This window comes from Botrytis byssoidea (genome assembly GCF_014898295.1).
Source record: "Botrytis byssoidea strain MUCL 94 chromosome Unknown BBYS_036, whole genome shotgun sequence".
Classification (NCBI taxonomy): Eukaryota; Fungi; Ascomycota; class Leotiomycetes; order Helotiales; family Sclerotiniaceae; genus Botrytis; species Botrytis byssoidea.
The window spans coordinates 46,405-69,538 of record NW_024065877.1 but is presented as its reverse complement, the minus strand read 5'-3'; the positions used below and the strand labels follow the sequence as shown (position 1 = coordinate 69,538).

Below are 23,134 nucleotides of genomic sequence, written 5' to 3'. Positions count from 1 at the left end.
AGGAGGTCTCGAGGAATATACAATAGAATTGAAGGCGTGTACGGGTAGAGAGAAGACGGAGGCAGACATATAATTCTGGTATTTGATCGAGAGATGTTGCTTCAGACGACACACTATTCGAGGCGATTGAATCATCTTCATCAATTAAGATAGTAAAAATGACCGGGCAGGAAGTGTTGTGATTGTGATTGCCTACCTACCATGCAGTGAATCATGATCATAAAAAATAGATCGACCGCTCACGCGCTTCCCACTAGCGTCACTAGAGCACCAAAAAAGCTGTAACAGTCAAAACTCAGTCCAGCAGAGCGTGACGCTGGGCTGGGTATCAAAATAAAAATAAGATTTCAATCAATAGTAGTAACGTACAGACCGGCAAAACCTTGCCGCCCCATAAGAGGGGCGGGAGGAGAAACCCCCGCGGGGTTTTTTTCCGAACCAGGCGATGTTACCACTCCACCACAAGAGCGCATTTGACCTGACCAAACAAGCCTGTTTGACGCCTTTGCACTCTCGATGGGAATGTTTCCTTAAGACGCCTTATATAGTACCTAAGCGCATTTTGCCTCCGTAGGAAAATTCACTGATTATTTTTAATAGTCGAATTCCAGCCACCCATCAATAGCAATCCAAGCTATTGCGATATTTGGAATTGAAGTGAACCGCGAATTAAATATAAAACAAATAGAGTCAATTAGATCGGGGTCCTATTTATCGGGGCTTTCTTGCGTACAGAGACTCGTCCAAATATTGCATGAACAGCTGAACTCGGGTAATCAATGTTTTGACGATCGCTCTGAATCGCCACGCCAATAACGAACCAGTCTTTTGAACGATATTTATATTCGGATCTAGGTGAACTCAAGGATCATCTTTGACAGACAAAGTGGTGGTGGCGATCTTCGGTCAGTCTCAACACAGCCCCACACTTGTGATGGCGTTGAGCTCGAATTGATGATGAAGACTTATACTATCAATGGAGGACCCTAGAATATAGGATTTTTCAGATCAGACATGACTAGCGTACACGATTGCACCGGCCTCTGAGTACTGATATGGCAGGATAGATGTCTGATTCAAGTTCGTTTGAGCACGAGAACTCACCGAGTGCTTCGGATTCAGGAGCTCATGGGGCACTCTCGATAAAATTGAAACCGACGAGATCAAAAGAATCGTGATCGTCTCATGTGACCTCTTCTTCTTTCCATCAACGATAAACCAGCTGGTCTGGACATGGAAATGAACAAGAACGGAGGTACAACTTTTGCGCTGGATCGACCTACCCGGACAGGGTGCTGACGACAAGTAGAGTATATCAAAGTATATATGTTATCACCGAGTAAATCTGAGAAGGTCATTGGAGTTGAAAAGCAAAACAATACCCGAGTAAGACTTCGGATGTTAGTAGTGCTTATCCGTATTTATGAGGAACTATTAGCTAATTCATGCAGTGATGCGACTCGTGAAAGCAAACTAAACCCAACTCATGCAGTGAGATAACCGTTACACAAACACTATACATACTAGGTAAGCTTACATAGCTTATTACTTGAATCGACGAGGCAGAATCGCCCATTGACATTTGACAGATGAATTTTCTCACGATTCTTACAAAAATGGTTTCTATCATTTTATATCTTGACGTCGGTACATGCACACGTGGTTTATCACTAATCGCCGCTAATCAGCCCTAAGCACAGTTAGTTAGCATTTATATCTGGCCCCTGATACCCCACTATTCCATATCATGTAAGCTAAACCTTATTTAATTGATTTCTGCCACCGCCTGGGGAAAATTACACCGCCAGATCTTTGTCCTCCTTGAACACAATATCAAAAAAGCAACTTTTTTTTCCTTCCTCTCTTTTGGAAAATCTCTACCTGGGAATCACAAGGGAAGTACGGAGGAAACCCTCTCAAATTACAAGGCAGGTGCAGACAAGTTACGATGTTGATTCAGAAACCCTTAATACTCTTTATTGATGCATATGATTCATTCTCGAATAATATCATTTCTCTCCTTGAAACTTCACTCACCGCCTCAGTGCGAACGGTCAAAATCAATGATCCTATCCTATTAGCATCTGATGAAGCATTACACGAAGAATTAAGACATTATGTAGCGGTAGTATGCGGGCCGGGCCCTGGAAATCCGGAGACGGACAGTGATATCGGGATTATAAAGAAAATCTGGAGACTTGCCGATGAGGAGATGTTGCCAGTATTGGGTATTTGTTTAGGATTTCAAAGACTATGTTTGGAATTCGGTGGACAAATAAGGAGATTAAATGGTCCACAACATGGAATGATCAGAAAGGTTCTACATGCAGGAGAAGTCCAAGCAGTCTCCGCCGTTGGAAATGATTCAATATTCTGTGGGGTTGGTGAGATTACCGCTACCTTGTATCAAAGTTTATGTATCGATATAGGCCAGGACGACATTCTAGATGAAGAATGGAACACATCACGATGGGAGGCAACAGAAAAATCTCCCGATTTGATACCATTGGCTTGGGTTGAAAGTGCCGATCTAGAGGCTGAACATGCGAGAAGTTGCGGTGTGAAGGACAGCAGAGTTTTGGTCGGTGTACGACATGCAACGAAACCCTTTTGGGCAATACAATATCATCCTGAGTCGGTCTGCACAAATGATACAAGCAAAGAAATCTTTATAAACTGGTTCAAGTCGGCACAAGATTGGAACAAAACTTTCAGGAAGACGGAGATAAATTACGACGGTACAATGCACGGCCAATCTGCTACACGAGTGAGCCTTCTCCAACAATTCGAAGCTTTACAAACAATGCCTGTATCTCCGAATTGCGACACCTCGACCGACAATATGAAACCCAAAAACATGTGCATTTCTCGAACAATTAATTTGCCAGAAAATCTATCTGTGCCTGACATTGTGGAAGCCATCCAGGACATGGGACGAGATCATATTCTACTGGAATCCACCAATGCAGACGAAACCTCCGCAGGATCTGCCGATGTGAAAGGACGATATAGTATCATAGGCCTGGACATTGATGATTGTTTGAGATTCGAATATCGTGTCGGGGACGGATATCTAACCAAGATACCCTCTTCATCCGGAAAATATCTCGATACTAAAGAGGAGATTGATTTAAAGTCTTGTGGTGGAGTTTGGTCTCTGTTAGCACATCGACTGGAGGTTGCGCGTGTTACTGCAGGCAATGACGAATCGCCTTTCTGGGGAGGTTTTATGGGATATACGACATACGAGCTGGGTCTGGAAACTATTGATGTGAAAGTCGATAGACCAGATGCTCATAGCAACCGACCAGATCTCTGCTTTGCATGGGTCACTCGAAGCATAGTCGTTGACCACGTGAAGAAGGTTCTCTACCTCCAACAATTGGCCAGCCTTGGTGATAGCCAAAGCGACACTGCTTGGATGGAAGCGGTTGGCCCTAAACTTGAGAAAGCGTCCCAACCGAAATCCCCAAAAAGCACTCGCCAAACTCCCCTCCGACCAGGTGATCTCGTCTTATCTTGCGATCGCATAAAGGTTTCTCGTCGAGAAAAACGAGCTTGGTCACCAGTTCGTACCCCCGCTTCGAAGTTTTCCATGGCTATCACTCAACCTACAGCCGATTCATATGAAGCAAAGGTCCGCCGATGCCAAGATAAGATTGCCAGCGGTGACTCCTATGAGTTATGCCTCACTGATCAAACCACCATCACCCGCCTTCGCAGCGACCCCCCTCACACATCAGTCCACAATACCACTGAGTCAATCCTACTGTACAACAAAACTCCAAGACCAGCTCCAGTCAAGGGCGCCTGGTCTTTGTACAAAAATCTTCGTACACGTCAACCCGCCCCCTTCGCTTCTTTCCTTCGCCTTGGTTCTGCGACTTTAGTTTCTAGTTCCCCAGAACAATTCCTTAAGTGGGACAACCGTGTCGGAAAATGTTCTCTTCGACCTATGAAAGGCACCGTTCGTAAGACTGATGAAGTAACAATTTCAGACGCCACCGCACTCCTTGACGATCCAAAAGAAAAGGCTGAGAACCTCATGATTGTTGATCTCGTTCGTCATGATTTACATGGTGTCTGTGGGTCTGGCAACGTTTCTGTTCCACGATTGATGGTGGTTGAGGAATATGCATCAGTTTTCCAGATGATTTCTGTTGTCGAAGGTTCTTATACCAAATCCGGATCCGATGATATGTCGACACAGATGTCATCACTTACCATCAAGGATGACAAGAAAACAGCATACACTGGACTCGACATTTTAGCAGCCTCTCTCCCACCAGGATCTATGACTGGCGCGCCAAAGAAACGCAGTTGTGAACTTTTGCAAGATATCGAACACCACAAACCTCGTTCTCTATACTCTGGTGTTGTAGGATACATGGATGTTGGTGGCCGCGGTGATTTCAGCGTTACTATCCGATCAATGTACCGTTGGGACGATGAAGATGGCGTCATAGAAGCCGAAGAAAAGGATACAGAGAAATGGCACATTGGTGCGGGCGGAGCTGTTACGGCTCTTAGTACCCCCATTGGCGAGAGAGATGAGATGTTAACAAAGCTTAATGGAACGCTTGGAGTGTTTCGTTGAATGAGATAAAGATTTTCTTCATACGACGCGAGTCGATTGGTTTATGCATAATGAAGGAAGATTTTCCGGAGTTATTCATGAGGCTATTCAATTTTCTTGGTTTCTTGGGATATTTTCAGATACAAATTTACGGTAAAGTCCCCAGTTCGAGATACTTCAACGTATCGTATCTATCATAAAGAGAGCGGGGCATTGACGACTTATGACCTTGGGATGGCGCTTTCGTGTATTGGATATGGATTGGATAGGAACAGAGACTTGAACATGGAGTGCAGAAAATCTCAACGAAGACATATATCTTTTTATAGAGAGAGAAAAGAAAAGGTCCGCAAGGATTTACATATGCAGTTACATACCTAGATAGATATATTTCAATAGACTGGTAATACCACTTCACATTCTCAACACATTTTTGGTACACGATTTTGCATGCATTGTTCTACAATTGCGACAACTTATGGGTGTTGAAATGAATTTCTTACCTATCTTATGTCAACATCCCGCGTATAAACTGATAACAATTACTACACTGTACATTTGAGCTCCTTCTGAATTGTTTGCTCGTCATCATATCATGTCTTTCACCGCTTTAGATGCCATGCGCATGCCGTTATCTCATTCCATTAATCATTCGCATGTGTTAATCTTTACTTTGAATCCAAAATCGAAGTCCAAGTACTCGAGAACATCCCTTGGGGTGAACTCTTTACCATGAATTGAAGGGACAAGTCGTCCCTGACATAGACCCTATCCCTTCATCATGACCATGGCTAAATTGTACTCCGCATCTTTTTTACATAGCGGTCGCAACCTTCCCTTATCATCATCATTATCTCTTTCTTCCACGAAAAGTCCAATCTCTGCATCCGCTTAAAACCCTATATATCCTTACACTTTCAATTGCTCCTTTCTCACCCCTAATACATCTGCTCCTGCAACACTTCCTCCTCGCCTGCCTACATTCTCCTAAAACTCAGCCTCCTCCTGGAAAAACATTCCAAAACTAATCACCGTGCCGTAAATCAGCACACCGCCAATAACGCTCATGATCATGGCTGGCACAGTAATGATATGACTATGCGCCAACACCGCTGGAAGAGCTACACCCATCATACACAAGAAACCCGTTGCGAAACGACCGAGATCGAGAACTCCAGAAGAGGAAGAATCGGAGAAGTCATCAGGAGAAGAACAGCGAGATGCAAGGAAGTTGGGGAGAGGAGCGAGAATGAATGTGAGGACGACAAGGAGGGGAAGGTATTGGTGGAAGAGCGCGCAAGAGAGGATTACGAGGAGGAATCCGAGAGCGAGAACCTAGGGGGGGTTGTTAGAGGCTGGGAGGCTAGGGCAAACAATGAGGGAGGGGAACGTACGAAGGAGAGGGAAATTATTGTTTTTAGGCCTGCGGTCATATTGAATAAGCTGGGAATGGCACTTTGGATGAGTTGCGATTGAGGTTGATAGTTATCGGTCGCTTGCCTGCGTTAACGGTGTAGCTCTATAAGTATCGTATCACACACAATTGTACTATGCGATTGTCTTGTGTGTGTTTGTTGTTCTCGATAGACGGCTTGAATGAATGGGTAGATGTGAGAATTGTTGGTGGAAAATAGAATTGCTCAAGCTTGTTGTTAGTAGGAGATTCGAAGTATCAATCACCAACCGCCTTGGAGCTGACGTTTCGGAAGCACGCGCTTAAATGATAGCTTCATAGCCATGTTGATCCACTCACTAAAGCGGCACTAGTTATCATCCTTTCTACGCAACAATAACCCTCAAGGTCTTGCCATTTAAACTTCTAGCTACCTAATTCTAAATCATATCTAACAACAGTTCGAGCTTGCCTCATCATCGTGTCTGCCTCATACAAAAGCGTCCAGTTCCTCCATTCTGCAATTTTATACTTCCCAACCACTACATCCAAAGTTTTTGACGCATATTTGAAGATACCCGTGTTTTGATCTCTGCGTCCGAGTGGTTTCAACTAGCTTTTTATTCAAGATGTTTAGAAACAATTATGATAACGATTCTGTTACCTTGTAAGTCGACTACTACTTGGTGGCATGGAAATGGAAATTGAAACTGATGAGATGACAATTACAGCTCCCCACAAGGTCGAATCTTTCAAGTCGAATATGCTTCAGAGGCTGTGAAGCAGGGTAGTGTTGTTGTGGGAATAGTTAGCAAGACTCATGCTGTTCTTGTGGCTTTAAAGGTTAGTAGTTATGGACTATTTACTTTCTGCTACGACTACAAACAGCGGAGTATATGACACAGCACAATATACTATCTTTTGCTTCGCCCCCAATCTATGAACTGAATCAAAACTAACACATGCTTTCCCAAACAGAGAAACGCAGAAGAACTCTCCTCCTACCAAAAAAAAGTAATCGCAATCGATGAGCACGTCGGACTGGCCCTCGCCGGTCTTGCCTCCGATGCCCGCGTCCTCTCCAACTTCATGAAAAACCAGACTCTCGCCTCGCGTTTAACATACGACCGAGCCATCCCCATCGAACGACTCGTCGCTTCAATCGGTGACCGCGCTCAAACCAATACTCAACATTACGGAAAGCGTCCATATGGTGTTGGTCTTCTCGTAGCTGGTGTTGATGAAACCGGACCTCATCTATTCGAGTTCCAACCATCGGGCATGACGCAGGAAATGAATGCTTGTGCGATTGGTGCGAGGAGTCAAATGGCCAGAACATACTTGGAGAGACATTTGGAGGAGTTTCCAGACTGTGGAAGAGAGGAATTGGTTAAGCATGGTTTAAGAGCACTTAAGGAATCTCTAGCTCAAGACAAGGAGTTGACGGTCGAGAATACAAGTGTGGGAGTTGTAGGAATTAAAGCAGAAGGAGCTAAGAGCATTGAAGGTTTCAAGCTATTTGATGGCCAGGATGTAAAGCAATGGGTAGACTTGGCAGCGGATAGTGCAGAGGGCGCAGAAGGTACCGAAGCTGCAGAGGGTGGTGAGTCGATGGAGGTAGATGCATGAATGAAGGTTGAACAATTTGGATGGCACTATGGATCACGACTTTAGCTAATAGAAATGAGCTCTGAACGCAATATTCTTATTGTCTGAAAGTGATTCAAATTTTAAACTCAAATGGTACAATTAAAGGTAGGTACAGTCAGAGGATTTGAGAATGCTAACCCTGCGGCTATCCCAATCTGAACTTGTGTACGCATTTTGGAAAATAAAAAATGTCTATGATTTTTGGGACGTAGAGACGATAACTTCAGATATTGGTTATAAATGCGTGGAATAGTTTCCATGCATGTAATCTTGCATGGAATTCAAAGTGAAGAATGAGAATGAGATCGGGATGTCAGTGATTCCCTTGATTGTTCAGAGTGTACGTAGTGCTCGCAAGGTACAGGTTGGAAGAGTTCTTTGGGGGGAGGAAGGAGATGGGAAATAAAGGAGGGATGGATTACCTGTTTACACTTGGAAATACTTTCTATCTTTGGGGTAAAGTTGGGTGTTAGGTTTATTTTTGGGGTGTGGAGGGAGGGAGAAGGAGATATGAGGATGGTATTTGTTCAGGTAGATGATTATCTAGGTATTTGAAGAGGGGCGAAGGAGTATGAGCTGGGGATCAGGAGAGAAGCTTTCTGTTGCGAATTAGATATCTTCTAATCCTTGATACTCGACATGAGACTTCGCACACACAAGAATTCAATTCGTAAATTTCCACACCATTATGTACTTTTCTTACAGTCTCATGATTTCAAATAGCTCAATATATCACATGCAACCATTAATTAGGAACAGAGAACTGATACTTTGATATTCTATATGCTTTAATCCATGCTAATCATGCATTGCCAAAATCTAAAATGCTACGGGGTATGTTATCTTCCGTCTCCTGTGTCGGGCTTGTACTTCTTGTTTTCAACAAATTCAGCGCTTCGTGTGCTTTCTGCGGAAGGAAGTTGAGATTACGTCCGTGGTGACAGAGATGTAAATCCATTTTGACTTTCCCGCTCTAAACACTCGCCTGTCCAAAATGTAAAGACAAGACTAACGCATCTGCAAATGCAACATTTCCCTACTGTATCAGGCATCTCTATCCTTCGAAAAATAGGATACCTGTCTACTCGTTGCCCCACTCCAATTTGAATCTTCCTTCCGTCAACTTGTAGTCCCTCAATGCCTGGATCGTCTCTTCTGCCGTCTTGCAATCCACCACAATATTCTTATTCGCCTCTCCCACAAATCCAGCCTCTACAGAATTTTTGACCCATGCCATTAATCCATCCCAATACCCATCAACATTGAGTACCACAATACCTCTCGTGTGAATGCCCAACTGATTCCAGGTGACCACTTCCATCAATTCCTCCAGGGTGCCATACCCACCTGGTAACGCAACAAAGCCCGAACCTGGACCCCCGGCAATAACTTCTTTAGCCATCATTGATTTCCGCGCATGCATATCTTTCACCACAGTAGTTCTACCATAAATCTCATATTCAGGAAGTCCGTCTCCGTTTTCAGGTGTTCCAGTTCCGTTTTCCTTGCTGTGAATACTGGCCGCGTCGCTGTTGGGCCCGCGCTCATATTTCACCAATGGAGCGGGTATGATGCCGTGCACGGAAGTGGGACCAGAGAGTGCAACGAGTGTTCGAGCTACTTCACCCATGAGTCCGACGGTGCCGCCACCGTAGACGAGTGATATGTTCTGCGCAGCCATGTGCTGGGCGAGAGAACGCGCCATGGCCATGTGAGAGGGAGAGATGCCCGGGGAAGAACCGCAGAAAACGCATATCTTTGTGGGGGGTGGAGAGGTAGAGGAAGAGTTGGTTGTTTGGGCTAAGGGAGAGGAAATGGATGGGTTGGTTGATTCGCGAAGGGAGGGGACGGGGGAGGCGGCTGAGAGAGGAGAGGCGCCACCGGATGCCATTTTGTTTTATTGGTATGAATGTGGAAAGTGTGGGTGATAGTGATATTGGTTGTAAATTTTGAATTAAAAGAATATCTTGTGTATTGAAAGTCTTCTTTGTTGTTGTATGTTGTATACTGTCTGTTGGATTCGAGGTCTGATCAAGTAAGTTACGTACTTTAAGTACCCAAGAGAATTAGTGGTAAGAGTGGATGTATCTGCAGGTACGAGTTGTCTGGTGACGATCACAATAGAGAAGGAAAACCTGTAAGAAAAGGAAACGTGGTTTTGAATTAGAGAAAGGACTGTGTTGATTTCTTGGTACGGAATTGACTGAACCACAATGAATTATCTCTGATCACATATGTGATTGGGAAGGAAGGGAAGAGAGGTAAGAGAGGTACGAAATAGTAATGTTAAGATAATTGTTGGGTATGATACACTCCACCCCGCAGTCTGTGGGGTCGTTAGCGCTGTATGATTGGTGTGTGGATGATCACAAGGGGTCGAAGCTGAAGGGCCGTTATGTCATTGTGCTTATGTAATAGTAACCTCTCACTGCATTCAAATTTCCCTACACAATCGCTTCCCCGGTGAGCTGCTAGTTATTGATCATTTGATGGACTCGGGTATGGAATTATTCAGAAGATGTTCAGACGACATCAACATTGTTGAAGGATTAAGAATCTGGTCATTGAAATTCCTAGGTTCACAGCATGGTCTTCAATGTGGATTCGAACTTGTTGATCTCACAAGTGTGCTACCCGGTAATCACTCGTTGAAGCACCACATCTCAATCTCCAGCGAGGACCAAGTTTATGGACTATCTGCTACACAATCGTTTCCAGCGTGTTGCAATCAGATATTTTGTTCATGTGATAATTAGATTTGGAGTTGTCGTTGTTTTCTCTAGTTAAGATGGGATGATATAGCATTTGCTTTCCCCATAAATGATTGGGAGTTACACAGGATGAAAGCCAGTGATTAGACTTTGAGATTTCTTTGGCAATTCAGTCTGATAGAGACACCATCGCGGTTTAATATCTGGTAGAAACTGTGAATGTGTCAAAGCTCAAAACCGATCTAAGACTTATTAGCTCAAGTTCTCCAACGTTTCTCACCTACTCAAGTGAGCTTCCTGCTTGCACTTTGAGTATCAAACGGCACGTAAAGCAGTATGCTACAGGACCCAGCACATTCAACGTCTCACGACCCGATTATCTTGATCCGCCAGTAGCCCGTTACCCCAGACTCATTCTGAGATCACACACATAGCCTTGATCACACGACAAATGACGCTGACCGGTCATGTATCTCTGTCTGGTGGGTTTATGTCTCCATCAAGTCCATCACAATTTATGTGTCTGATAGTGAGTGTATTCGCTGCTATGTTTTACCTCGTATCAATCCTCCTATTCTTAATCAATGACAACAGCTCGAAAAGTTCACCCATGCCGTCGCCTCTTCTGACTATAAACATGCTCAAATCAGTATCTTCATCCCTCCAATACATACATCACACTTGCTTCCCATTATCCCTTTCACAAATCAATATGTGGAAATTTTGGACTCAGCCCTCTTCATTGCTTAGTCTAGGTGCTAGAACTTGGCTAGTAATGGGGGTAGCCCGGATTTGGGGGTCATGTTGGTACTTATCTGGGCTGTCCGATTTCCTGACTTGGCTGAGTCTGAGAAGGGGGGAGAGACGAGGAATTCGCACTAGAGGTGGGAAAGGGCTTGGGGAGGACGGAGAAGGATTTGTTGCATTATAGATTGGCTTCAACCAAGAATCAAGCGAGGTTTCTCATTATTAGGTGAAAGAGTTGAAGTGGGTGGGTCTGTGTTTCTGGGGCAGTGTTGTAATTAGTATACGGTAGTATTACTGTGACTGATATAGAGAGTACAATACGCACGCTAGTACGTATAATAGCCAATAATATTCACGTCCGTACGTATCATACAAAAGGAGCTATACTGAAGATCTACTGAAATATGAGAATACACATAATTTCATCCGAATATTGTATATTTTCATTCGAATATTGCATATTTTATTCGAATATTATATATTTTGATTGACTTTAAGCCCAATAAGGAAAGAGATTATTCAAAATATGTAAATTTCCGTATTTCAGCATATTGCTAGTGATATTCGATATTATTGAAATATAGAATACTTTCAGTGATATGTAATTCAATAATAATTACTAAAATATTTTCATAAATATCAATATGTACCACTAAAGTGGGGCGTAATTGAAATACGGAAAATACTAATTACAACACTGTTCTGGGGTTCGCATAAGTGATTCTACTAGACTTGGCATTGGTCTGCGGGATAGTAAATAATAAAAGTAGTCCATCTAGCATTTGGTTCTAAGAATGCACATTGGGATTAAGAAGAGTCAAAAATATATCCTCATCACAAATTTTCAAACTAGAATTACAGAATCTGAACCTTTAGTTGGCCAACTAGTATTCTTGTCTAGTCTGTTCATCAAGTCTGGAATTTACACAACACAGTACAGGGCCCGCAAAGGATGAGAGGAAGTATAAGATCATATCTCGATGGTATTCTATTTCCCCATAAGACCTTCCCTCATGTTCTTGTCCTCTGCTCTCTCATTCTCAATATCTGAGATTTAGTGTTTTGGATGACAAGCTTCAACGAGGTCCTCTGGCCTTAGCTTTTAGTAGAGGAGCGAGGAGAAGGAAAAGGTAGATTTAGTTAGTGAAGAAACATGGAAGGAAAGTCTATAGGGACTGAATTTTATTTTATATCATACCAATTTAAGGTAGTTTGTTGGAAAAATAATTACTCAATATGATAGCTATCGAGAACAAGAATTGAGAAGATTGACTGTACTTATCTCTTACAAACGATGTGCTTGAGAACTCCTCTTTAGCATAATATCAGTTTGAATCCGTTTTTTGTACTGTCAGTTTTCTAGGAGATTTTTCTGTCCTGTTTCCTTTCATAGATATTAATAAGTCTCTCTCGTCTTGTCACATAAAGAGAAGTGTTCTCGGGGAAGAAGCAGAGTGCAGCTTTCAGTTGGCAACAAAACATGCATCAGAAGAGACCTATAGACTCTAGTTTCAATTACATTCTCCAATTTCAGAATCAAGCTTCAAATAGTCAAAAACTTCAAGTAATAGGTATCTAATAGCAGATTTAGAGAAGGATGGTTACTCCTACAACCTCCCAATATCACATGGGACTACTTCGATTAATTGCCAATCTCAACTGGATGAACCCTCTCTGCTCCTATCTCATAAATGAGATACTGCATTCCTACTTCCTATATTAAGCGCTACTGAGTCTCCCGTCGTAGTCCCGTGGAGAAGAGGGGAGGAGATGATTGGAATACTGTATCTTAGTAATTTGAAAAAGTGTATTGGATGTTTTCTCTTCCAAACCAATATTCCAAAACCAAGTCTCACAGAACAGCCAAACAAAACCCTTAGAATAGAAAAAACTATCTCCCCAAACACCTCCAATGCAGGGGCATGAAACCACAAAAAATGCCATCTACCTCGTTCTGAGTATCTTGTCTATCCATTAAGCCAGAAAGACGCGCAGAACGAAATCGGCGAAAGATGAGAAGAAGTTCTAGATTATATCTCGGATTAACCTTTGTGCTCGTGGGTTGTTCAAGTGGGTTTTCCTGAGTTGTAGCGATAAAATCTGTGAAAGCTCTCTTGGATAGTACTAGATTATTATCCGCTGTATTGTTAGATCAGGAAACAAAGCCATAGATTTGTAGTAGTTGTTTAATCTTAGTAGGTGCCCTTCGTGGGGTGCTTCCTATGAGAAAGTAAAGAAATAAACAGGTTTTCTGTGGTGGAGAGGTAACAAAAGACCTGATGATCAACCAGATCTGATTTGGGAAGTGTTGTTACAAACTAAGCTGGTGATCAATAGCAAAGGTTTCTTCGTAATACCATTATGTCAACCTTCGCTGCAAAACCAAGGTCTAGCCCACGCTTTCCTGAAAAAAGCTCACATCTCTTTAGACTAAATGAGAGTGATATCATGAAGGGGCAGGTTACATAGCCATAACATTTAACTACAATAAGTGACAGGACAGTCTACTCTTGTGAATGACTGGCCAATTCTCTTTCTATTGCACCAAAAGCTTTCCACCTGAGCAATTCACACATTGCTGCCTCGAGGCACCCATCATGTCGCCGACTAAGCAGAACCTCAGAACTGACTGGATACAGTAATTAGGGCAACTTTTACCCTTGGACCTGATTCCCTTTCTCCCACAATTTCTTCAATTCCCTTTAAAGCACCAACCATTTCAAACAATCCAGAACTTCCACTCCATCAACATCAACACCACCAACAACAATAACAACTTCAACCCTATACAAACATCTACAATTGCTTCGTTGCCTTCGCGTTCCACAATGTCTCAAATTATTACCGACATGCTGAATATTGGCGTGGTTTTAGTCCTACGTGTAAGTTTTCCAACACTTTTTCTTTACCTCCAGAAATCGGCAAGACGCAGTCTTCTTACTTTTATGGAGGCCGCCACTGTTCATTCAGTATTTGGTGATTTTCAATTAAGGGTATGTACTAACGAATGGGAAAGATCACCGTAGGTTTGATCATATGCCCTCACCTGGTAGTCCTATTCTTTACGGAAGTAGTGAGAGGAACAATGAGAGTTCGTTTGCAATTTTAGGGGAGAGGCAACTGTTGAGAATTTGTAAGTTTTATCCATGAATCTCCCTTGTACTTTCTGAGAAGTTTGCGAGACTCAATAACACTTATTGCTCTCCAATAAATCAAAATCTTTCTTGTGCCTAACGATGAGATTTTAGATCGCCGTTCGCACCACCAGGAAGCGCATCGAAAGCCAAGACAAGAGACTGCATCTACTGCGCCTTGCAGTTGGATGGGTAAGCAAGTGACCTTTCTTCAAACTAAAACCGAGACGCAGCAACATACTAACACATTTCGTAGCGCAGAGAGATAAATAATCAACGCCACAACAAAACCTCTTTGCATCGGCTGCAGCAGAGGACCCAACCTTTGTCACTCGAAATGCAAATACCAACGAGGCCCATCGATGTCGAAAGATGCGCTGTTGTGTGATCAATCGGATGGTCACGAACAATCGTGGCTCCTCCCTGGAATATCTTTCGTGGTATGAAATTATTCTTAGTCATTCCTAATTGCAAGCTAACATCACTGCAGTTATACCGAAAAATCGAGCAGAGATTTATTGAGCTTGAAGACATATTCCAAGTTATCATTCATCCAAAACCTATCACCCCTCTTTAGGAGTCCATTCAGGACTCTCTTTTAAATTCTCCTTTCAATTTTTATTTCAAATACAAATTCAAAGATCGATAATCAATTGCAAGATGATTTGAAAGAAACAATTCATCCAGAACTACGCCAACCCATCCAACAGGCGGCTGGCAGACCGAAAACTACTAAATCAAGCGCAAGATTCAATCCCTTCAGTGGTTCTCGTTCCATCGAGTTTAGATCACCGAATCATGTTCTTCTTGAGCATTAGGCAGTTCGCCGACGCCGATTGGGCAACGCAGCATTATAGCTTGTATTCCTAGAATTCATGACTTGGTTACGAGATGGTCTTTTTAGAACGTGGATGTCGAGTGCCACAATAAGCTGCGGCATGGATTGCCAACCAGTCCATCGTATAGCCCTACCTCGCTACCTTACACGCCAACCTCTCCAAATTATAGTCCATCTAGTCCAAACTATGCTGGATGGACTATAACTTGGCGGTCTCAAGTAAGACACTCTGGCTACGGAAATCTCGCAAGAGATCCAATTGGAGCCAGCACTTCGAAGGGAAGATCGAGCACTTCACTCTTCCACTCCAACTCCCATCTCGGCAAGCATCAAAGCCTCCAAGAGTACCCGCGCCAACTCCTTCTTTACCCAAAGGTTTTCTAGCCTTCCAAGCCACTAAATGGCAATTGACCATTGAATACTGCGGAGAATACCAAGTTCAGGGCTCCGATTTTCAATTAGGCATGGCACAGCTTCACCACCATGATAGAAGAATTTATAGGAGCAGGCATGGAAATGAATCAACAAGCTTTAAACCGACGAGGTTTGCAAACCTTTTTTTTGCCCCGGCACGTCAGCCCGTTGAATATCAACAATATCCACAGCCGACGCTGCATACATACAAATTTGCAGATCCTGAGAGGCCCCGCAATTCACAGGCCATGCCGAACTCCATCCGAATACTCTGATATTGCCTCCGCCGCCCAATCCCCTAATCTGGGTCACCAAGATGTCTTCGAAGCGGTAAGCCAACAGCACCCGCCGGTGCAACACCATCAAGACTCAAGACTCTGGAAAGTAATGTCTATCTGCCCATCCTCTCCGACACACTCCGAATAATCTGCAATACCAAGGTATTGTGCCTTTGTGGGAGGGAAGTTCCAAGCACTCGCACAAACGCAGGAAGAATGAGAGAAGCTCCTGAAGCAGGCTCAAGCAAAAGGGGCTTCAATACATTCTCATTCTGCGGGTGCTTGGAACTTCCTGAACCGGTACGTAATGCCGACAAGAATGTGGTTCTCAAGATGAGTCCGGTAAGACCTACCAAGAGCTCGTTCGACAGTCACAACATGATTTTCAATGCGAGTCCTATCGCACCTACAAGCTACTCAGCTGGTGACCATCATGGTCCAGGAACTCCTATTCACTTCTCTCTCTATCTTTTGGAATAGCAAATGTTGTCAACGCAATGATGAGAATACTTGGAATGCACCAATTGAATCATTGCGTAATAATTTGGTCGCTTCAAATTCATCAAGAACATGCATTTATACACCCATAAGAACAACATGATGTGGATTTTCTTCCTGATGAGCTTTCGCCGTTCTTCCCCGTGGCTTGGTATTTGTCTTTCCGAACCACCACTTGATGATTTCGAACTTGAAAGCAATTTGTGTGAAATTTTGGACAGAGACGGGGTCAATGCAAATGATAGGGGAGAACCAGATGACTTCCATCAAGATTCTCAACCCTTTCAACAGACAAACGGCGGGAGACCAAACCATGTACACTGCTGCACGTAATAATCAAACTGCATTCTTGCAGATAGATCAATTTGGTCGATCTTTCCAGCAAGTGGGCCATTCGTCTTTCCATTTGTTGGTACCCTGATACCAATTTCAACAGGATAAGCCCAAGCTGCAGAATTTCACTCCTGTTCAGAAATTGTTATTTCCCTGGCTTTCAGCTGGTATTCTAGTGACGCTTCTCGGCAATGCAAACAAATACTTCCCGAAGACGAGCGAAACCTGTCAGTATATCCTCAGCCTGGTTCACACTCGTACACAGGTGAAGAGGGTCCTCAATATCGCTCTTGTAGCAAGAAAAGATGCTGAAAAGCCATATCTGAATCCGCTTAGACAAACGGCAGGTTGTAATTCTAGTGCTCTTATTGCAGAACTTAAATAAAACATCTGAGCAAATTCACAGTCGACGTGGCAGTCTCTTCCAATTCCCATGCAAATTTCGTCGCGAATCCTCATATGTTTGAAGCAGAGAGAGTCGTTTGTGTCGAAAAGCCCAAGCTTATGAAACCAGGACAACAGGGACACCACGGAACTAGACACTGTGATTACTTCGAATACTCGCTTTTTTGGTACGAGATTACAGACGTGAGTTTCGCTTATGGTCATCGGTGCTTTACATAGCTCTTCTCCGTTGCGGCGATAACCTTCTTGCTGATAATGTCAATGCCTACCACCATGAACTGAAATCGTCAGCAGCGAGAATTCAACAAGCCCCACCTTTGTTTAAGAAATCGTGGATGCTTTTGATACGAAGTTGCTATGCACTTGCTTTACTCCGACTGCACTAGCAGCCCCTTGATGGCAAGATTTTAATTCATCGTTGGCAGACCCCGGGTTTTCGCTACCACTCGTTTTGCGGGTCGTCACATTATCTTTCGTCAGTTGGTCCTCCTCCTCTTATCCTTTTAGTACTCGCAACGAAAAGAGAAAGACGGGCGATCTAGAACCAAGGGACCCTATGTCACGTCTTGAGTGGAGGTAATGCAGATGAAAATACAGGTCATCGAGCTTTTGGGCCTTCTTGTGATTCATCTTTCTTACCTGGGATGATGACGGATTGTTTTCATACTTTAGAATTCCAAGCCGAATTGCGATGTAAGTGGAAGTTTGAGGCAAAAAAATGATGTGAAACCATCTGACCATAGTAGGTCTCTTTTTTCTTTCAAGTAAGACAAATTGCGATTTATTGGGAATCATTATACATGGAAGCAAAAGCTGCCGCCGCTGGTTTCGAGAACTCCTTTCATGTACATCACTAACGCCTCTCCAAACCCCATTTTTACGCGACTTTATCCATAAGCACTCAAAGGATCAGAAGAATCTCCACCAGATGAAGATGATCATGAAGAGTCCCAATCCACCAATTGGTCCATATTGTTTCAACATTAGTTCCCAGTTGATTCTTACGGCAGCTTTGCGGTATTTCTTGCTGTCTTCTCTCAATCTGCTACTGACCTCCCCCATACGCTCCAGGTTATCTCCTCTGTAAAGCAAGTCTTCAATGTTCTTGGTCATAACCTTGGTAACATCTCGGAGTTCATCGTTAAGCTTGTCAAGATTCTGTGTTGCTCGTGTATCGGAATATGTGGATTTTGTCCGCGAAATGAACGTGTCGAAATCCATGAAGGCATATGGGCGTAAGGTCGGAGAGTGTACTTGAGTGGCGGGGTAGGTGGTGTTGAATTCGGTGCAAAGATCAGAGAGGTATGTGAATGCAAGCTTGCGTGGGTATGAGCGTTCGCAAATGCAGAGAAAAACGATGTCGTTGGCAATCATATAGCTGAGATACTGTTAGCAAGGTATGCATAATATGTCCACCGTAAATCCCAGCTGCTGATATGTCACAGGCAATAGAAAGGCAGATAGCAACTCTGTCTCTCCAAAATATAGCATCGAAAACTACCATTTCAAATTCAGACTGCCAATATGCTCCCTCATTGCGCAGTGCCAATATCAGGGGATGATTTCAAGAGTTTCGTGGTGGGAACAATTGTTCATATGCCACATGCGCATTTTATTTAGGAGGAAATTGAGATGTGCGCTTGCTAATTCTCGCTTTGCCATTCCATTTTGTGAGACCGTATGTGCTTCCTGAAATCATGGCTCTAGGCCTTGCTACATCTCACAGTAAGGGCTACAGAACCAACCAGAGACAAGATATACCCAAATCGACCAAAGGATATTGTGCTATTGTACGTACTGCAAAGTATATGGACCACTATCGAGAGTTGCTTGATCGGCGGAATTTCGATTCATTTTTCGGAGAACCATCTTGACTTGTGACTTGATCTCTGCCAGGGAAGCCTCAGTCTGGAAAGTACCCAAGTCAGCTTCGTAATCCCCAACTTAGGAAGAGCATGCGCACCTGCTCGTCGTCAACTGAGGCGCATAACATAAGCCCTGCAGTACAAGGTTAGCCAGATTCTGAAAATATAATCGAGAATCGCCATACCATCCAGCCTGGCAATTTGCGTGGATTTGATCATCTTGTCTGGTTGTAGCTGGAGCTCCTTGAGGTACGTTTATCAAACTTATTAGGTGTTATTGTATGATTATGATATTAATATATGTGTCGCAGACCTTATGTAGATCTTAATTTGATAGCAGAATTATCAGAGAAAGGAAACCTCTGAAAAGTACAGATCAAGAAACTTATTATTCAAAGAGGTGGAAGTGTTCAAAAGGAACTGGTTACTTCAATGGATTCAAAAGCTGTTTCAATTTCCATCATCCATGTCCAGAACCCTGAGTCGGATTAACTCTCTCCGAACACCGACATGACACCTTTCCCCTTATAGCACGAGGCTACCAATGACGCAGTGAGTGAGGAGGAGGCTACAACAGATATTTATTATATTCTCAAAGAATATTTTGGTGAGTTCTTGTTTGTTCTCTTCAACTTTCAACTTCACAACAATCTTCTCCAGATCGGAAAAACTTTCATTCAAAAAAGTCAATCGTTTCAGAAAGGAAACCCTCTGTACTCTAACTTTATTTCTCTCTTTTCTAAGAAGAGAAGATTATACTGCATTATCTGCTCGGCCAATTCTGCCTCATTGCGCTTCCTTCCAGTTTTCTCGACCTTTACTTCTACCTTCAAATCATTTTTGTTACCAATATTCTGATGGCTCTACCTAGTGCGCCTCCTGTTCCGGAGACGACAGCTCCACCGAGCTCGCCTGTTCTGGGCCTCGCGGATTCTGGAATTAATCCCCAGACCGCGGTGGTAGCGACATCAATTCCGGTGTCAGAAGCTTCGTCCTTGACTTATAACGAGGCGATTGGGTTGCTCGACCCAATCGCCCCGTATCAAACAGCAGCAAGATCGGTAAGTACACCCATTTAATCACGTGTTCAAGGTCTAGATTTCGATCTAATATTTAATTTTAGGAGAGGAACCTGGCTTCTACCAGGGAGATGAACCAATTGCCTGCAGAAAGACCGCTCAGTGATCATTTCATGATCTCATCCTGCTCGGATAGAGCCTACGTCCCGACGCCATTCAACACCCCTCGGACCGCATCCGGAAGAGAATCTCACCCTCATCTGGCGCAAGATTCCTCCCCTAGAGGAGAAGAAAACCCATCTATCAGAAGAGCAGCACCTCGTATCTTTAGTGGTGATCTAGGCGAAAAGGAGAGAGTCCACCTTCGCGGAGGAGGCCCAAAGAAGAGGCGTGGTGCTGCTGCTGGTAATGCTCGTAAGAAGCCAAAGCCTGACAAGTACGCGGATGTTGACCACTTGTTGTCGGACTTCAAATCACCCATCTTCCAAGAAGATGCGAATATTAAGGTAACGAATGATTTTAGATTATTTTCACCACATCTTACTAATTTTTACCAGGCGGTTCTTACTCATCCATTGACAAGACACACGATGGCCGAGCAAGGTGAACCATACCCTTTCGACGAGATGACTGGAGATGAGATTGCAACCACTGCCGCAGACTTCAAGTCAGATGGTAGTTACGGAAGATTTGACCCGGACTGGATAGATCAAGCTATTAAAGCATCTCAAACCCGCGCATCTGGTGGATATGATGCCTATCTAGACAGTCAATTCGCAGAAAATTGGGCTGAAGACGAAGAGCAAATCTCAGATGAAGAAACTAAAGACCTCAATGATAATGGCGACCATGGCGGCAGCGGCAGCGGCGAGACAAAGCCTGACAAGAAAGATGAAAAGAATTAGCCGATAATTATCACCTGCTCCCGAAATGTGGTAGTCTTTCGATCCTACCACATATTATAAAGGCTCGAAGGAACACAACAATGCCGACGACCAAATATTGTCAAATGTATCACTGTCTCCGTCAGAACACTCCCTTACATCTAATTCTGAACCTCTCCAAAGCAACAAGCGCCTCCATATCACAACCTTTTACAGCAATCATCCGAAGCCCTTGCTTCTCTACTGCATTCGATTTTTTCACAGTCAAGCTTTACGCAAATTTGAGGCCTCCTCATTCCAGTTCAACCTTTCTTATTTTCAGATCAACAAATTTCATTGCGCACCCGGCGTTCGGTATGTCAGATTAGATACCCACTCGCATTTCTTGATTTTTTCGGACAGCTACTCAAAAAGATACCTTCGGAGTTTGATTTAGGGTTTGTTTTGGGGCTAGTTCGGCTATGTTTATCAAAAGCTTTAATTCTGATTTTATGCATGTGGTGTTTGGGATTTACAGGAGATTTTTCTTTGCAATTGTCATGATGAGCTTCAATTATGGATCAATGCGATGCCATTTTCAAATATCTAATAGGAAGTCAGATAATTATGACCAAGGGAAGGAATACCTGAGGGTTCACGCGAGCCTCGTCTTTAGTTGAGAATCTTCATTAATTGATTCGACTTTTCCTTGAATACGAATAGAATCTGGAAAAAAGCAAGAATAAAAAGTTCTTAAAATTAGGCTCTTTCTAGTCCCATTGTGAAATTGCAAAGTGATGCATTTTCGTTTTGGTTTACCTTCTCTCTGGTATGGTGAACGTTCACTAATCTTATATGCATCGCGTTCGATTGTTCCTGCTCAGTTCTTGGAAGATAAATCAGAAAAATAGCAAAGGTCAAAGGCAAATTCTAACTGATTGATTCTTCGAAACAATTCTCCTTTCGCCATGTCCAAGGCCAGGGTGGCTTTCCTATCAGATAGGCCCATACCCAATAAACGACCAAGTTCTCAACCTACTCAATCTTATTGATAAAGCACTATGTACCGGTTGTCATACCAAAGAACCCCCAAAGAGAGATAACCCCAGCACTAAGCGTTCTAAAGGCAACACTCCCCGGAGCCCCATGTTTCCAACAAACATATCCATCCACAAAGGCCAAGTATCCCAAAGACGCAATCACAACATCCATCGCTTCAAAATGATCGCCCAAATACAAACTCCATAGTGCTAAACCAACGGCAGTAACTCGGGCTGAGCCGGATATCATCACAGGATGAGCGGGTTTAGAAACAGCTATTTTCTCATTGAAGCCAAATGTTCGAATGGCGTTTTCGGCGTTCCAGAGAGGCATGGTACCGCCTATGGTTATTGTTGTGGCGAGGAGGAGAGGAGGAATGTGGCGGAGGATGAAGTGCTCAAACATCTTGATTTGGACGTTTGGTGAGTTTGTCGACTTTGCGTGATGAGATGCTTGGTAGCTGACTTGGGGAAGCAGTTGCGCAATTTGTTGGAGATCTCTTCTAAAGAAACTGAGATTTCGATGATCTTGGGTATTCGGAGTTGCGCTCAGTACTTCATACTAAAAAGAAATTCACGTAAAAAGATGTAAGATTGCTGTATTTTCAGATGCAAGAGAGTGGCGTAAGCGCTTTTGTAAATCATCACTTGATAGACATGCGCAGCTCACATTTCGCGGGGAGCCGCTACCCCGCCGAGCCCGCATTCATTTGAACGTCTAATGGTGAAAATTTGACTGAACCACCAAAATTATACACAAATGTTTGGAAATTTGACAGTGTATTCAATAAGATAGTGAACCTAAATACATGCTATGATAGTTTCATGGTTCGGGTGAATCTTCGCGACAGGCATGTCAATATTAAGATTGTCCTTATTACATCGTCTTCAGGCCCTTGATCGTCAAAAGTGGGCCTTGACGCGCTTGGCTATAGCGTAAATTTTGCTGCATACCCGTTTTGTTTCAAGCGGATCCCACATGGAGAAAGCTTTAGGGTCTAGAGTACAAAAATGGTCCATCTAATGAAGGGACTGCAAGAATAGGCGAAACTCAAATTTCCCCAGGTTACCGGTATGGTGGGAACTAACAATCTGTAAAATCTTCTTCACTCAAGATATTCAAAGGTTTTGTCATTAGAGGACTTATTTCTCTTCTTCCAGACCGGCGCTTAATATCATAATAATGCTCGTTTGAGCCACCCACAATAAACTAGGCAAAGCTCGGTTGAGCGAGATACCTCGGAACGGGGAACTTTCCCCGCGTTCTGGACAGGGGTTCGGCAGATCAGCGCATATAGCTAGACTACCTGCCTCCTCTTCAAAAGCTTAGCACATTCTGAATCGCTGTGGAATTTCTATGAACTTTAGCA

At 43.4% G+C, this 23,134-nt stretch overlaps 9 protein-coding genes across 9 annotated transcripts; 5 read left to right on the top strand and 4 right to left on the bottom strand.

The window, feature by feature from the left end:
• Positions 1-1,948: 1,948 nt before the first annotated feature.
• On the top strand, positions 1,949-4,597 carry EAE97_011335 (uncharacterized protein; the record flags this gene model as incomplete). Its single annotated transcript, XM_038881850.1, has 1 exon — positions 1,949-4,597. One exon carries the CDS (start codon positions 1,949-1,951, stop codon positions 4,595-4,597), a length of 2,649 nt encoding a protein of 882 aa, XP_038727259.1.
• A 966-nt stretch (positions 4,598-5,563) lies between these two features.
• Positions 5,564-6,009, bottom strand: EAE97_011334 (uncharacterized protein; the record flags this gene model as incomplete). Its single annotated transcript, XM_038881849.1, has 2 exons — positions 5,564-5,911; positions 5,971-6,009. The coding sequence occupies 2 exons, from the start codon at positions 6,007-6,009 to the stop codon at positions 5,564-5,566; spliced, it is 387 nt and encodes a 128-aa protein (XP_038727258.1).
• Positions 6,010-6,598: 589 nt separating this feature from the next.
• On the top strand, positions 6,599-7,598 carry EAE97_011333 (uncharacterized protein; the record flags this gene model as incomplete). The annotated part of the gene is made up of 3 exons (XM_038881848.1): positions 6,599-6,636; positions 6,701-6,812; positions 6,948-7,598. 3 exons carry the CDS (start codon positions 6,599-6,601, stop codon positions 7,596-7,598), a joined length of 801 nt encoding a protein of 266 aa, XP_038727257.1.
• Positions 7,599-8,700: 1,102 nt separating this feature from the next.
• EAE97_011332 (uncharacterized protein) lies at positions 8,701-9,510 on the bottom strand (the record flags this gene model as incomplete). Its single annotated transcript, XM_038881847.1, has 1 exon — positions 8,701-9,510. One exon carries the CDS (start codon positions 9,508-9,510, stop codon positions 8,701-8,703), a length of 810 nt encoding a protein of 269 aa, XP_038727256.1.
• Positions 9,511-13,905: 4,395 nt separating this feature from the next.
• On the top strand, positions 13,906-15,029 carry EAE97_011331 (uncharacterized protein; the record flags this gene model as incomplete). Its single annotated transcript, XM_038881846.1, has 5 exons — positions 13,906-13,959; positions 13,993-14,070; positions 14,326-14,403; positions 14,468-14,593; positions 14,853-15,029. The coding sequence occupies 5 exons, from the start codon at positions 13,906-13,908 to the stop codon at positions 15,027-15,029; spliced, it is 513 nt and encodes a 170-aa protein (XP_038727255.1).
• Positions 15,030-15,243: 214 nt separating this feature from the next.
• On the top strand, positions 15,244-16,221 carry EAE97_011330 (uncharacterized protein; the record flags this gene model as incomplete). Its single annotated transcript, XM_038881845.1, has 2 exons — positions 15,244-15,593; positions 15,780-16,221. 2 exons carry the CDS (start codon positions 15,244-15,246, stop codon positions 16,219-16,221), a joined length of 792 nt encoding a protein of 263 aa, XP_038727254.1.
• A 1,515-nt stretch (positions 16,222-17,736) lies between these two features.
• On the bottom strand, positions 17,737-19,266 carry EAE97_011329 (uncharacterized protein). Its single transcript, XM_038881844.1, has 4 exons — positions 19,028-19,266; positions 18,941-18,975; positions 18,776-18,885; positions 17,737-18,355 (listed from the first exon to the last, which is right to left on the bottom strand). Exons 1-4 carry the CDS (start codon positions 19,059-19,061, stop codon positions 17,887-17,889), a joined length of 648 nt encoding a protein of 215 aa, XP_038727253.1. The 5' UTR covers positions 19,062-19,266; the 3' UTR covers positions 17,737-17,886.
• A 433-nt stretch (positions 19,267-19,699) lies between these two features.
• EAE97_011328 (uncharacterized protein) lies at positions 19,700-20,766 on the top strand (the record flags this gene model as incomplete). Its single annotated transcript, XM_038881843.1, has 3 exons — positions 19,700-19,903; positions 19,966-20,367; positions 20,419-20,766. The coding sequence occupies 3 exons, from the start codon at positions 19,700-19,702 to the stop codon at positions 20,764-20,766; spliced, it is 954 nt and encodes a 317-aa protein (XP_038727252.1).
• A 1,017-nt stretch (positions 20,767-21,783) lies between these two features.
• Positions 21,784-22,170, bottom strand: EAE97_011327 (uncharacterized protein; the record flags this gene model as incomplete). Its single annotated transcript, XM_038881842.1, has 1 exon — positions 21,784-22,170. One exon carries the CDS (start codon positions 22,168-22,170, stop codon positions 21,784-21,786), a length of 387 nt encoding a protein of 128 aa, XP_038727251.1.
• Between the last annotated feature and the right edge of the window lie 964 nt (positions 22,171-23,134).

What these genes read in the sequence shown, in the direction of transcription:
- EAE97_011329 (XM_038881844.1), bottom strand. Translation starts at nt 19,061, where the DNA reads ATGATCAAATCCACGCAAATTGCCAGGCTGGATG. An exon ending in CCTCAGTTGACGACGAGCAG is followed by an intron (nt 18,886 to 18,940) that starts GTGCGCATGCTC and finishes GGTACTTTCCAG; the next exon opens with ACTGAGGCTTCCCTGGCAGA. An exon ending in AGTGGTCCATATACTTTGCA is followed by an intron (nt 18,356 to 18,775) that starts GTACGTACAATA and finishes ACAGTATCTCAG; the next exon opens with CTATATGATTGCCAACGACA.